The sequence below is a fragment of the Triturus cristatus genome, chromosome 4_2 (assembly GCF_964204655.1).
Source record: "Triturus cristatus chromosome 4_2, aTriCri1.1, whole genome shotgun sequence".
NCBI lineage: Eukaryota > Metazoa > Chordata > Amphibia > Caudata > Salamandridae > Triturus > Triturus cristatus.
The window spans coordinates 231,668,527-231,684,207 of NC_140586.1; the positions used below are offsets into that span (position 1 = coordinate 231,668,527).

General features: G+C 44.6%; 1 protein-coding gene across 1 annotated transcript in view; it reads left to right on the top strand.

The window, feature by feature from the left end:
• KCTD17 (potassium channel tetramerization domain containing 17) overlaps positions 1–9,742 on the top strand; it is a 39,286-nt gene extending 29,544 nt beyond the window's left edge. Inside the window, exon 6 of the mRNA XM_085601344.1 lies at positions 8,899–9,742. Coding sequence (XP_085457470.1) covers positions 8,899–9,009 — 111 coding nt within the window. The 3' untranslated portion in view covers positions 9,010–9,742. The remainder of the gene's footprint in view (positions 1–8,898) is intronic.
• The last annotated feature ends 5,939 nt before the right edge of the window (positions 9,743–15,681 follow it).

Genomic DNA, 15,681 nt, shown 5'->3' on the forward strand with positions numbered 1-15,681 from the left:
ACAAAATGGCGGTCCACGGGTCACTCCGGGTGGCTAGGCCGACAATCTTCAGTGGATTCTGCGCTCGAGGCGGGGGCTATAAGTGAGCCCAAGCACGACTTCAAGGGATGTCAAGAAGTCAATGCACTTGCAAAAGTGCACGGAGACCAGGAGTTCCGGTTCCATGCTACTCACGAGGGCTGCGGGTCTTCGCTTCGCTGGGGACTCTGGTCGGCCTCTGAGATGTCTGGAAATCCTCGTCCTAGGCTGCAATTACTTCGGAGTCCGGCGGGATCTTCGGAGATGCAGACCGGCAGATTGCTTTGTTGGTGCCTGCCAAGCAGGAGAGTCACTCCTTGACCCCAAGGGAGATTTCTTCAGTCCTGTAGTCTTTAGTAGAGCGTCGAAGGTCCAGGATTCAGCTTCAGAGTTTCGTCCAGGGATATCTAAAGTTCTGGTTACAGAGGTTCCTTACTTGTACCTAAGGAAGGGGTTGGACTAACTTTGGGAACCCACCTATTGGAGGGTTTGGAAAGAGGGGTGGCTACACCCATTTCCTTTGTCCAGTTTCGCACCAGAGCAGGGTCTGCAAGCCCCTGAACCAGTTTGAGCTGGACTATGCACAGGGACACCAAATGTGCCCCCAGTGCAGGACTTCAAAGCACTCCGAGTGCTCCCACCCAGCCCCAATACAAGTTCAAGTTCAAGTTTATTTTATTATGATAAGGAACTCTTTATGAGGTCCACATAAAACAACATATACATGCAAAACAAAAAATACATAATACATTATTCCATCACAATTACTCGAGACATCTTAATACAGGTCCAAAAAACATTTAAAAAAGTTGTACAGTTTAAAAGCAAACATTTCATTAGGAGGATTAATCAAGGCTGCCTTAAATGAAGAAGCAGATAATATGTTGAGTTGTAAGCAAATTGGTCTTAACCATCTACGCCTGCAAGACATCAGTGCAGAACAAACAAACATGACATGATCTAAGTCCTGATCATACAATTGACAAAGATCACAGCATGCCGAATGACCATACCAGCTGGCATGTAGAGCTTTCAGGGGAAGCAAATTATGTCTTAATAAGAACACAAGGCGCCTGACGCCATGGGAAATGTTCCAAAACATATACGATTGAGCTTTCCGCAGGGTATAAGAATCAATAACAGGCGTACCACCTCTTTTCGCTAAACAGAAGTCTCTATCCTGACAAAACCCCAATTCCCAAGAGGCTGACTTCAGAACAGTTTTTAATGGATGAGAGGATAATAAAAATAAAGTCTCCTCATCCAATTTCAATTGCAACACGGCAAATCTGAAGTTTTTTACAATCAGGGAGAAATCATTAAAAGATCCTAGTAATTCATTTTTTATAAGATCTCTTAAGGTATTAGGTTCACCTTTAGATAAAGCTACTACCCAACGTATTATACTTGCCAGACCTTGAACCCAACTGCTACGTAAACCCAATTCCTGTCTCAGAGAAGCAGTCGAATTTGCTGTACCTACAGACATTAAACTGCGTAAAATTTTCCCTTCCACAGGGTTTAAAAAACTCCACTTTTTTACATCAATTAACTCAATTCCGTATAACAGGGAGGCCGGAACTTTCGCTCTGAAAACATCTAAAAGAATAGAAAAATGCCTTCTACCTGTGGCTTTATACAGGGAAACTAAACTCTTTCCCTGACAAATAGCCTTCCGAGAGTTATTGTCAATGTGTAGTTTGTCACTTAAATTATAAGTGACAATTTTACCTAGGAAGGTGTATGATTTCACACATTCCAGTTTTTTCCCCCCCACAACCCATGGATAATTAAGGCATTTAGACTTCTTTCTACCAGAAAAGCAAATCACTTTGCTTTTTGCCGTATTTATTGATAGGAAATGACTTTCCGCAAATTCAGAGAGTGCTTGCAACCGATTGTTCAGGCCCTTTGGGGTGAGATCCAAAATTAGGATATCGTCTGCATACATAAGGCATGCAATTGGAACACCACCCAAGGACGGGGCAATACCGGCGCAAGCGGAAAGTGTGACGGGTAAATCAACCGTATACAAGGAAAATAGCAATGGAGCCAAAAGGCAACCTTGCTTCAACCCATTGGAAGTGGGAATTAATTTAGATACACCACGTTCACCTCCAAGTAGAACTCTGCACCAGGTGTCAGAGTAAAGGGCGCGAATTAACTTGATCAGGAATGGGGGCATACCTAAGTTAAATAACTTTCTCCACAGCAAAATTCTATCTACTTTATCAAAGGCGGTGGAGAAGTCAATAAAGGCGCCATATACCTGACCACCACGGATTTTCACATATTTTTCATTAATAACTTGCAATGCAGTCAGGTTGTCTAAAGTTCCATGATTTTGTCTAAAACCTGTTTGCTCCATGGGAAGAATTTTATGTTCAGATACCCATTGATTCATTAAAGTAAGCACACATTTTGCGAAAACCTTACCAATGGCATCAAGCAGAGCGATTTGACGGTAATTTTGCGGTAGATCTCTTGCCCCTTTTTTATATAAAGGGACAATAATACTTCCTTTCCAGGAGGGGGGGACTGTTCCATTAGAAAAACAAAATTTAAACACTGGAAAGAGTATTTTACTCCAAAGTTCACTCTGGTGTTTTAATACTGAAATTGGGATTTTATCAGGGCCCATCGCACCAGAGGAACGCATATTCTTAATGGCATATTCAATTTCCTTTTCCGTTGGACAGTTAAGTATACGTGAGACATTATCAGATTCGACATTAAAAACTTGAGAATTATTATTACTGTACAACTTCTCGATATAAAGAACCCACACCTGTTCCTCAATGGCAATAGGCGTAGGACTGGCTCTAGTACCACAGCCTTTGCCAATTAAGGACCAGAATGTCTTGGCTTGGCCATTATAAGAAGCTTCCCTCAGTTGAATCCAGAGGGCATCTTCCTTAGAACGTTTTAAACGGGCCTTAAGTCTAACTCTCCTTCTTTTTAAGATAAACAACTTAGACTTAGCTTCTTGAGTAAAGAATAAAAATTGTCCCCTTACCACTTTGTTTATTTCTCTATTTAAAGCCCGTAGAGGATGAGGGACTACGAGGGATTGTTTCACACCTGGTTTCTTTTTTGCGCTAGCGGTTACAGAATCTAAAAAATTGAAAAAACTTAACAGCACTCTCCCTTCCCAGAGGGGTAAATTCTCAACAGTAAAATACAAAAGAGGCACTACATTTTCAATAGTACAAGGGTTCCAAAAACATTTCCCAGAGCTGGAATCAAAATTCACAAGATCTGTATCCAGACTCCACGGATCCACTTTCTGAAGATTAACAGAGACAGAAAGCATCAATGCATTATGGTCACTAAGAATAGACTCAATGACCTTCATATCCTTTAGTAGGTGAAAACCGGAATAATCTACCATGATAAAATCAATAATAGATTTTCCCTTATTAGATTTACGAGTATAAGCTGCCGGGGTGTCAGACGGAAGCCTCCCGTTTACTATTAAGCATTCAACTTTAAGTAAACCATCTAAGATAAGTTTACCTCTTTTGTTAGTTTTAATTTTAGACGGAAACTGGGCAGGAGGAATATTCAGAGACTCTTCCAATTGAATATTTCTAAACAACTCCAACCCACAGGTAGATATATTACAATTTAGGTCCCCAAACATTAACACATGCGGAGTTGGGGAGACATCTAACGCTTTAGTTAAAAAAGTGAACACATTTTTTAAACCAGTATTAAAACTACAATTGGGGGGAATATAAATATTAACCACAATCAACAATCTATTAGGGCAATCCTCAAATACATCTTTTAGGGTTATTGCTTGAAACAGTTTCCCTGGATCTAAATAGTGTGAATAGTTCCATTGCAATCTGTTAGATAACAAGCATGCTAACCCTCCCTTAGCATGACCTCTTCTAGTGCTGGTTGCATTGTATTCCAAAACAAAATAGTCTTTTTCCAAAGCTAATCTTCCTTCAACCCAGGTTTCTTGCAAACAAATTATATCTGCCTTTTGAGAATGCAAGAAACCCAATTTCTCCTTATAATCCTTGAATCCGGCAGTGTTCCATGAGATAAATTTCAGCTCTCTGTTAAAAATTGGAAGGTTGTTTAGAACAGGGAGCGGATTTACTCGCTAGAACTCCAGGTAACCAACTCCATTTAAATTGGTCATCCTTCCCTGTCTGCTTAAGGGGAGCGTTTTTGTATGAAACTAGCCTTTCATTCCTAGCCACACAAATTTTTAGGTCCTCTGATCTAAGATTAGACCAATCCGGCAACAGCACACCCGTATTAGAGGGAAGTGATAGTGAAGAATTGGCAAGAATCCTTTGAGTACATTTTTCCCCAAAGTGTGGCATGACATCTATCCCTCTAACTTGAAATTCCTCTGCCCACTGTAGAACAAGATTTAACACAACTTTCGAATGGAATTTCACCCTTGTTGATCTTATTGGTTTCCCCACGAAGGAGTTAAGGAGAAATACAACATCTAAGTCAGACGTTTGAATTAATTTCAAACTTTCAATCTCATTAAAACAGATCAATAGGGCAGATCTATTTAAAATTAAATCTGGTTCAAACAAGGGAGAAAAATCAAGATATAAAGTATCCACACTTATTTTTTCTTTTGGGAGAATAACTGACATTGAAGGTGGAACCTGAAAGGGTCTTGCTGAAGGATTTAGGGAATTAGGGGACGGGATGACGGAAGAGGTGTTAACCTTAGAAATAACTTGGCAAGATCCTGCTTTAACATTACAATAAGCTGAAAAAGGATTGGCGGAAGGGTGGGAAACCTTGGGGAAGAAAGAATTGGTAAAGCTTATAGGACCTAAACCAGAGACAGGGGCGTCTTCTTTAGGCGAGACAACCCTAGCTTCTACATGAGAGGTAGGGGACTGCTCCACCTGCGGGGAATCTTCTGAACTTAATTCAGCATTCTTATCAAAAAGAAGTTTCCTCTGTCTTTTTTTAGCGAATCTTCGAATGGGTTTCCTCTTCTTCATTCTAATCTTTTTGTGTTTCAGGGGACTCACTTTTCCCAACAATCCCGTATTTACTTTGGGAATCTCCTCTTCTTTGCTAGATGGCAAGGAGAATATCGGAAAAAGAGATGGAATTACGGATTTGGGAATGAGAGGAGATGTTGCTATTACCTCTATCTTGTCACTCATTGGAGCTATACAATTAGCGCCAGCCGAAACCACTTTGGCAGGATTGGGGACAGCAGGAAGAGCTACAAGCTTCTTTTCCTTATCACCCTCTATCAAAGGAGCAGATTGAGCTGAATCCAAAACTGCCGAAGCGGGAGGAGTGCCTATTTTTGGGGGCACCAATGGAGAAGCCGATGGTATGGGAAGATCTGACACTAACTCATTTTTACTTAGCAAGAGAACTTGCAAAATTTGCGTTACAGTGTCAAAAATACATTCCGAACCTCCCACAAATTTTTCGAGCAAACTCAAAATCGAAGAAAGAATTGATTCCAAAGAGGACAAAGAATTAGAAATTAGCCTCCCATTAATGTTTGGAGAGCCCTCAGCTAAATTGTTCAACACTGGACCAGAACAAGATGTAAAGTTTAATTGAGAAAGGGAAAAATCTAGTTTATTCGAAGGAGTGCTTCTTAGAGGACCGGTACTTGAAATAGTTATTGCTTCCTCTAAAGGCACGCCTTTACGGTTCCCCTGTAATGATCCCACCCGCGCCCTATGAGCTGTTAAATCAATGTCGGGCAGTGTAAAATCGTTCCCTACTACAGGGGATTTAACTAACGCGACTGACAAAGGATCAGTATTCACTGAAACTTTAGGAACATCCATTAGGGCAACTTGGGAGGGGACAATTTTATCATTATTTGACGCCGAAGGCGAGCCCCTTAGTACTTCGGGACTAACTAAAATAGGCAAAGATTGACTGGCAACCATGCTTAAGCTAGAGGAAACATCAATGACCCCATTAACAGGCACCGAATCGTTAGACCCTGGGATTTCATTCGGGGGCTGCAGATCAGTGGGTTTATCTTTCCCTTTGTCCCAAAAATTGAAAAGCTGACATTGACCTTTCAATTGCATGGAAGTTGCAATTTTGTTCCGAAGGGGGTTAGATTTGGTTTTAGACCCTGATCTCCCCACAATCACTCGCCCAGAGCGTAGTTTTTTAGCCGTCATGAGGCTATATTAAACGGGGAGTAAGAATCAATTAAAACAATTGTAGAATAAAACAACTCAAAATCCTAAAAGACAATACAATTTATAAAAGCAGTGTCACACAGGTTTAATACCGGAGAACCAAGGGAGGGGGCCCAGCCCAGCCTTCTGCAGCCTCTGACGGCCTCAGACGGTCCCGCCCTTGTCCCGGGCTTCTCCCGGCGCGCTCCCGCGCGCTCCCGCGTTGCGGTATCACAAGGGAGGGTTATAGCCGCGCTGAGGCGGGGGAGGAGCCAGCAGGGAGAGCGGGTCAGCTGCTGGTGATGCCGAGGGTCAGGCGCTCCTGGGACTTGAAGTCCTCGCCTGACCACGCTCGCAGCCCTGCCCACACCACCGCCACAGAGGCTCTGTCTGAAGTTAGAACTCACAGTCACAGCGCACTTCCAGCAGCGCTAAACAAAGACCCAGAGGCGAAGCGGGACCCGCGAAGCGGGTTCCGCGAGGAGTTGATCGAAGGAAGAGCAGCTCCAGCGTACTCGCAGTCCGAAGCTCCCTCTTCAGTCTACACAGGTGACAGGTAAGGAAACCACCTTCCTCACAGTTCCTGACACACCGTTTGTGTTCCAGTGTCGGGTGTAGCTGGCGTCTGCCTTCCCGGAACTCCAGTGAACCAGCAGATGACGTGCAGCGTCTGAAGCATCTCTCACGGAAAGTCTCACGCGCCCTCCCCCAGGACCAGCAGCCGGGCTTCGAGGCGCTCCCTCACTAGTGAACCTGCAGATGACGTGAAAGCGTCTGAACAAGGATATCTCAAAGACGGTCCCACACACGCTCCCCCAGGACCAGCAGCCGGGCTTCGAGGCGCTACCTCACTAGTCCCAGCCCCAATACACATCATCATGTCTGGGAGGTGGTTACACCTCCCTGTGACAGGAAACCTATTGTCCAGGCCTCCCCTGCCAGAGTTTTGGTCAGCAGCAGGAGGCCAGAATCGTGTCTGTGGCTGCAGCATCCATTTTGTGATGCCAGGGCCCTGTTAGATTTCTACGGGTATACCAGTACATCCATGTCTCTCCCTCTAGAAGGGTGGGATCATATCCTCACATCAAGAACTGATGTGGGAGTATGATTCCAAGGTGTTTGACACCAAACACGACATGTTTCTGTGCAGTCAGTCCAAAGTTAGCATTAACCGTTTAAGATATAATGCACTTAAGAGTATATGGTCAGGCTGCACCACTGACAACCCCGGAGAGGAGATTCTGAAGCCTGCAGAGGGGCTCAGCTCATGTCTGGGCACCCTCCCACATATAACCAAGCACTCTGCCTTCAGGGTTGATAAGGCCTGCTGTTTGGGTTACTGATACGTTACTATGTGCAGTGATAGGTGAGGTATAGTGAACCTATACCTCAGTAAGGGGTGCATGCACCACCTTACCCAGGCTACAGTAGCGGACCTGTGGTGTCATTTTGAATGGCTTTGCAGGGGTGGCACAATACATGCTTCAGCCCCTGGTAGGCCTCTGGGGTACCTATGCCCTGGGTACACAGTATACCATATACTAGGGACTCACAAGGGTACCCCAGAATCCAATCTGAAGTGTACCTAAAGTACATGCAATCAATTTAGAGAGGAAGCAGCTAGGCTGGGTCCCAGCCAGACTAAAGTCGAAAAACAGTGAAACACCAGCAAAAAGTGGGGGTAAACCTCAGCCGGGACTTTGTGAGCGGACCTGGGGCCCTTTGAATATGGAGCCCGTCAGGACATTGGATTGCGGATTTAACCTACCTTGTATTCTGTGTGCCTTCACAACTTATCAAGGTTGTCGTTGCATTATGGATTATTAATATTGGCGATACGTGATGGACTACTTATCCCATGCTGCATTACGAACTATCAGTCGCTCACCTGAGCTGAATTGTAAAATCTTTTTGGGTATTTAGAGAGAGTCCCTGAAATTGATTTCTCCATGTGTCGTCAGCCCGTGAACAAGGATATGGAATATTTGAAACACGTTGGGCAAATGATTAAAACTGAAGGTTCACGCAGATTCTGGTTGGTTGCAAAGTTAATATCCAATGTGAGTGTGCCTTGTTTTGGACAAATGTGGAAGTGTGTGTGTGTATATATATGTGTGTATATATATATATATATATATATATATATATATATATAATCACAACACAATTTATAAGTTCCTTCTACCCACTTAATAGAAAATTGAACAGTGTTCGCATATTAAATAAAGGCAATACACTGTGAGGTAGTCTTGTATATGCACACAAGGTTATCACCCCTCTAAAGACCTTAGTTCAAAATGTGCTTTCAGTCGTAGAAAGTTTTGTCAATTACAGTTGGACTCCTATTGTCAAACTGTCGACGCGTTTCTGCCTTCATTTACATCTTGGCCTCCTCAGGACAATGGTGAGGAAACAAACTTGATGTACAAAGTCCAGATGCCCGGCATTCAGAACCAAGTTCAACCCGTAAATAAATGTACGGGATGTATCACTTCACTGCTTGCTTTAAATCCAAAAATGACTGGTGGTATGCTAATTCCTTTCTAAGTACCCTCTGGAGGGCATACACGGCGTTCCCACTCTTTCTGCCTCCACACGCGTGTAGTCACCAGTCTCTTAGCACTCTACTGGCACTAGAGAACTACACTAGTCTAAGGGCCTGCCCCTCTTCAGTACCTCGTCCGCTAAATACCTGCTAATTATCTCCTTTTTGCTTGTTTCTCAGAATGATGACGTTGACGTAGAGGGAGAACCTGACTTGGAGGTGCACACAGAAGAGGTGATGGTGCATAAGAAGGAGGACGAGTATGCTGCCCATGCCGAAGGACCTCCCTAGACCATGGGTCTGTGCAGAATTCTTGAGGACTGCGTTCCATTGTCAGTGGTCCCATACTCTACATTTTCATGCTGGAGGATCGTCCTACACCGTGGTCCAATGCTGGTGGACTTGCTTTGGCCAGAAATGCCTGTTGTAGGACCCTTTAGAACCCTACAATGCCAGAAATTGCTTGCACAGTTCCATTTGCTGAACTCGCTTAGAAGGCAGTGCTCCCATTTTGTTTGCGTCCCTGTTCTGGTGACATGAGTAATGGACAAGCAACAGATAGATTGTAACTGCATCCAGACTAGTTTGTCTCCAGCCACCCCCCTCTATACCCTGCTTCCTGTTTGAATATCCACTGCATTTACCTTAAATTTGTTCTGCAACTTCCTGCCTCCACTTCCTCCCTGTCACCCTTTTCTTTCTCCCTCATCCCTCACCTTCTGTGTTTCTCTTGTCCACGTTTCAGGTCTGTCCATTTGTTTCTCTGTCCCTTTATTTGATTCCCTCCCGTTGTAGCCCTAGGTATTTCTGTATTCGGTCTAACCCCATTACACTTTTCTTTCAGTTTTCTCATGGTATGATTTCACATATTTCAGCATTAGAACTCTTAAGTTGGCATGCTTTACTAGTTACAAACACCCCTGCCTTAGATGTCAGTGAAGGATGCGTTCAACAGGTACCGGACCCTCTACTTCCCTTTGTGTAATGTCTCTGTTCTATTTATGAATAAAGCTCTTTCTACTCCAAACCTCTTCACTGCTAGTGACTACCTGACATAAATATCTCAGTTCTGCAGATTTGATGTACTTCTCTACTGTGTGCTGTGGGGTACCACGAAAGACCTGAAACGTACAGATCTCACTCCCTTGTTAAATGTTGGTGCAGTGGTGCTTTCAAACCTCTTTCAAGAAACAGACCCTCAGCTAAGAGTAGCTGGATCCATCACACATCCTTGCATCTAAAAAAGATGGCTGCCACTGCTATGCTTGAATGGCTGCTAACAGTACCCACACCATTGTGAGTGCAGCTGCTTTTGACTCTTCCCAACAGGGTGTGCTGCGTTCCCACTTTTTGGAAACCCAGCATGACCACTGCGGAGGGTGTGCTTTGTTTACGGGACGCTTGCCCTGCTTATGACTGTCCTATTCCTTGCTGTGTACCTTGCACTTCTGTTGCGTGCTCCATGCATCTATGGGCATGTGAGAACCCTGCACTGCACCTGTCCAATTGTGTGTGTGTGAGTGTGAAGGAAGCGTGCACTTCTGCTGGCTGCGTTTTGCGTGGCATAGGACTCTTGCACCGTTCCCTGTGTTATGGGCTTTAAGTGGGCCGGGTCTCACCAGTGCTGAGCACCTGCAGTTTTTTAAAGGAGGCCTTGAAACGGGTCTCTATGGGGCTCTGTTTTGTGTCCTGGCACAGGCGGTCCGCTTTTTCGTACTGCAGTGACAGCAGGCACATCCATGTGCGCGTGCTCACACTGCTCACTTCTCACTAGTGTAGAAGTTACGGTATGACATCAATCCTTTGTGAGCGTTGTAGGGGAATGAAATCCTTTAAAGAGTCATTTTCTCTCTGGATTTCCCTTCTCTTTTTTAAACGAAGGAGCAGCAACATTGTCCTGGTGTCACCAGGGCTTTAGGTGGAAGCTTTTTCAATATTATACACAAGTCAGTTGCTGCTTAATTATCTTATGCAACTAACGATTGACAAAGCCAATAGTCCTGACGTGTTGTAGGAATGACGTTACTTGTTGTATCATATGACAAACGGCAAAATACAAGTCGAGCAGGACACTAGGCTAAGCACAGATTTTTGATTATGTGTTTTAAGCCATGCCCTTAATTACATTGGCCACGCCCCTTTGAAAGACCCCCCCCAGTTTTTTCATCCCACTTAAAGCCCTGGTTATACCTATATCTGCATTTTATGGGGCGTAGGACCCTTGCACTTTTCCCCATTGGTATGTCTGTATCTTTTCCGAGGCTTACACTGCTGTTGACCATGCAGTGTGGGAAGATTGCAAGTGACCTCTGTTCCGTGTGTGAGAAGCATGCTAGTTGAGTGGGTTGTACTGTGTATGCATGTACATAAGTGCACGTGATCTTGCACTTCTACAAGGGGAGACGCTTGCACTACTGATGCCTGTGCGTGTCATTTCCTTGTATGCAAGGGACGCTTGTTTTACAGATTCCTTTATGACACCTATTGTGGACGACGCTTGCACTGTTGCTCAGTGCTTCAAATGGACAAAAATAAGTGCAGGTACTCATCAAAAGGAGGGATAAACTGGGGGTGGCGCTTGGGGCGGGCATAAGGGTGGTGCTAAAGGCGGAACAAGGGGCGGGGCTACATTTTTACTTTTCTAAGGGTTGTATGCAAGAAATATGCATGCATTTAGAATATCAGATGTATCTGTCCATTAGCTTTTTTACAGTAACAACCATTTATATAGCACTTACTAATAAGTGTTTATTACTACCCAAAGTAACCCCTTTTTAGCAACCTTAAAAAATGTAAAGATTGAGAAAAAAACAGTAAGGTGTTGTTATTATATATATATATATATATATATATATATATATATATATATATATATATCTATATCCTTGTTGTTGCATGCAGGTCCTTGCTGCAGGGGCATAATTCACTAAGATATATGCCAAGGATGTTAACTTGTGACCTACAGGGAAGACCAGGATCTATGCAACAAAAACAGTATCCAAATGAGCCATCTACATAAAAAAACAAATCTCTGAACTATATGTTGCATGCTATGCTTTCCAGCAGGCACAATGACCCTCTATGCAATTTTATGGTGAGTTGGACCTTAGAATGCACACAGATCTTTCTAGCAAGCGCATTAACCACCAGAGTTATCCACTTTATTACTACTTATGGTGCCCCAATCTTACTTAAGAGAAAGACACTGGCTTCCGGTTTCATACGATTAATAAATGCTTAGCTGAAAAAAAGCTAGCAATTCATCACACTCTTTTTGTTCTCTGCCCACCACAGGCATTAGTAACTGGAAAAAATGATTCTATGTGTTTTGAAGATGCACAATATCAAGTATTTGACCTTTCCATAGTGTTCAACATCTTGTCTTGTGATAGATGTACAGGCGAATTTGTGTTAAAAGGTCTAAAGGCAGCAGTTTACAAATAGCACTTTCTGCTACAGAAGCGTCATTCTAGCACTGTTACCCTGAACACCCTCGCCCATTAGGTTTAGTAGCCACCTCTCTGCCCCGCCGTGTAAAAACAAAGGCTAAACGAACCTCCCTGCGGCCAAACCTCTGCTCTGATGGCTTCCAAAGCAGTACATGCAGATCACTGTGTAATGGTGACAAGAGCAGCTGTTCTCTTGTAGGAGCCCAGGCCAGGCTTCTATTGTGATTAAGAGTGGAAGGTGCTGCCGAGGTACAAGGTGACTTTTTTTTTTTTTTTTTTATAAAACTATTTTTATTGAAGTTGAAAACAGTCATTTCAACACAATATCACTTTGCCATTGCAGCGAAATACAATTTAACAATACTCCTTGATTGTGTACATTCATTACTGTGGGAGGCTATAGTTCTGGTTGTCTCTGCATTGCCATATCTACTGTTGGTGAGGTACAAATTTCCCCTCTATAGGCATTCCAGCCACCCCATTTCTTGGGGCAGCCCCTCAGTTTGTAGACCTCCTTCTCCGCTATCATGCATCCATCAATCTCCGCCACCCAGCCAACTGTTAAGGGCCATCTATTGGATCCCTAAAGCCTCGCTATTGCCAGTTTTACCAGCAGGTACCCCAGTGCGACCCATTGTTGCTCTAGTTCTGTCAGATCTGTGGCCTCCCATATGTTTAGGATCCCCAACCTTGGTGTTAATTGTGTCTGTTTACCCAATGTGTCTTGCATTTTGTTGGTTGCATTATCCCACAGAGGACCTATTTCGGTACAGTCTCACAAGGTATGGTGAAAGGTGCTTTCTTGGCGGCAGCCTCTGAGGCACAATGCATCTGCACTACTGCCTATTTTGACCAGTAGCACCCCAGGAAGGAAGGACCCATGTAGAATTTTTAGTTGTATGAGGTGAAAGCAGTAGTTGATTGCAGTCTCCCTGGGGGACATTAAAGCTGACTGCCAGTCCTCGTCATCTATTGGTCCCATGTTCTCCTGCTAGCGATCACGCAGATTCTGAAAGGAGTCAGGTAGGTTGTTACATAGTTTGCGGTAGGTGCAGGAGGTAGCCTTGGTCAAGAGAGGTTCTGAGAGCAAGCGGTCCTCTAAAGGGGAGGAGTCTGGTAAGGAAGTTAGGTCCAGAATTTGTGAAAAGGGCGTGTCTAATCTGCAAATATCGAAAAACCTCCCCGGGCGCAAGAGAGCTACAAGGTGATTGATGATGGAGTGCCACCTGCATCAAAGCCAGGCCCTCGTGAGTACCGGTACTCTCCTTATTCAAGGAAAAGTGCTGGTACTCCAGTGGTAGAAGTGGGCGGGATCGGAAGGGCACGGCACGCCCCTACTTTTAAAAATTATTTCAGTTCGTTCCCCTACTTCTTTGTTTTAAAAAAGCGTCCCAGGACAGCAGGAATAGTCCTACTTGAAAATTATTACTTTTTCATTCAGCCTGTGGTGCAATTCGTGAAAGGCCTCTGCAGTGCCCACGGCCTCCCCCCACCCCCTTCCTCTCTGTATCTGGGGACAGGGGCCTGCAAGCAACACAACACTGAAAGGGCCATCAGTCTTAGGTTAGCGCGAAACCGGATACCTCTGATGGCCATGCTGCTGCTGTGATTCGCACCTCATTTAGTGAGGACGCTACCTGCCTGCCCCCACTGTAACCATTACAATGGTCACATCAGGATGCTTTGGGGGCCCCACCCTTTACCTCCTCTGTCCTTTATCTTCGGGCTCACACAAACTGACAGACGCCACCTGGAAAAGAAGAAAAGGGCAAAAGTGAAGAATTTGTGGCTTTCTGTAAATCTGCTCTCCACCCAGCCAGAACTGGAAAATAGGAGGACGGCAGCTGCTGTAGAAGAGGCCCTCCACTGGTCGATGTACCCACAGCTGACCCAGCCCCAGCAGCCTCTCCTGGAAATTGTTCTGCGTGCCTGCCAAGTGGCCCCCACCCCTCCTTTAAAGCGCTGCTCTTTTCTCTGCACTGGGGCTTGCAAGAGGAGCCTGGACTGCCTCTGAACTGCATGCTCTTAAAAAACACATCAAGTAAGTTGGGAAAATGAAAGAATACCCAGTGCTTTTTCATTTTTTTAAATAACTGGAAAATGTGGAATGTCATATCAGCTGTTTGTGTACCACTGCTTTGTCTGTGTTCTGTTTTTTAAACAAGTGGCACACCCTACCACAACGGTTGCACAGATACGTAAGAGTGCATTTTTTTTTTTTTTTTACAGAGTTTTATATATAGCGCTAACTTGACCCAAATCGGGTATCTGAGCGCTTTACATAGCACCAGTTGCATTACATAAGAACACATTCAGTTTGTTAAGCACTGGGAGATTAAGTGATTTGCCCAGAATCACAGGATGTTCAGCGTCACTGCCAAGACTCGAACCCAGATTCGAGGTCGACCGCTCTAGCCGTTAGGCCAACTCCACTCCACCTCCTTACTCAGGTAGAGAGGGGCACAGGGGTGTAGCTTTTTTTTTTTTTTCTTTTACTAGTCGGAGGGTCCAAATATTGGTACAAAACATTCCAGCATCCTGACAAAATAACATGCCACTTGTGCAGATCACGAGGCCTGGTCCATAGTGTTTCGCACCTGAGCCTCTGCGCTCAAGACAGCCAGTAAAGTGACTATGCTGTTCTGACTCCGTTCATGATGAAGCCTGCAGCCAGTGCTTAATTTGAGCCGGTGGTTGCAGGTGCCCATATTCAGCAGGGTGGTTCCATGAGTTAAACACTCACCACTGAGATCTACAGGCCATTAGGCGGAATCACAGAAAGGCTAACAGACCTCGATCCTTCAGAAGATGGTAAATTATATATAATTTCACAGAGTAACAGTAACCTATATTGTTTACAATACTTGGAAGCGCAAGTTGAAACTCCACATGAAACGGGTGATTACCCTTAAAATATGGACAATTATAGGACGGGGTGTGAGGAAGGCAGACGAGAGACAAAGCCACCTGCCTAATGTTAGCTTCATTTTAAGAGCCGCTTGTGGCTGAGCACGCTGAGGCGGTCCATTGAGACCCACCCCCAGCCCCTAAAGGAACACTCTTGCACGTTATATTGACTCCCTCTGGCATCCGCTGTTACCCACTCAGTTCTCAGAGGTCTGGATGGCCTCACAGTCTCAATTAAGAGCCTTTCCTATGTGTGAATGGAGCCCTGAATAGTGACGGGTGGCATGCATAGAAGCAGTGTTCCCTTCCGATTCCCCATCACCCCTCTTCGCTTATGTTCTCTGTCACATACCTACAATTAATTCTCCTCCTCTCCATCAGTGCTTAAAAGTGGCGCAGTCCGGCATAAAGCTCATTCCTGCCACCAACTCCATACAGCCCTCTCCTATCCCCGTGCAGTGCCCTGAAGCGGCCAGCAGATGACTTGTACTTCTATGAGCCAGTGCAAATGATGGCTCTTGAACGCCGTGATGTCACGCCAAAGATCAATTTATTGTTTTATAAAACGCAAACTCCGCACAAGCAAGTCTCAGAGTGCTGTGCACAA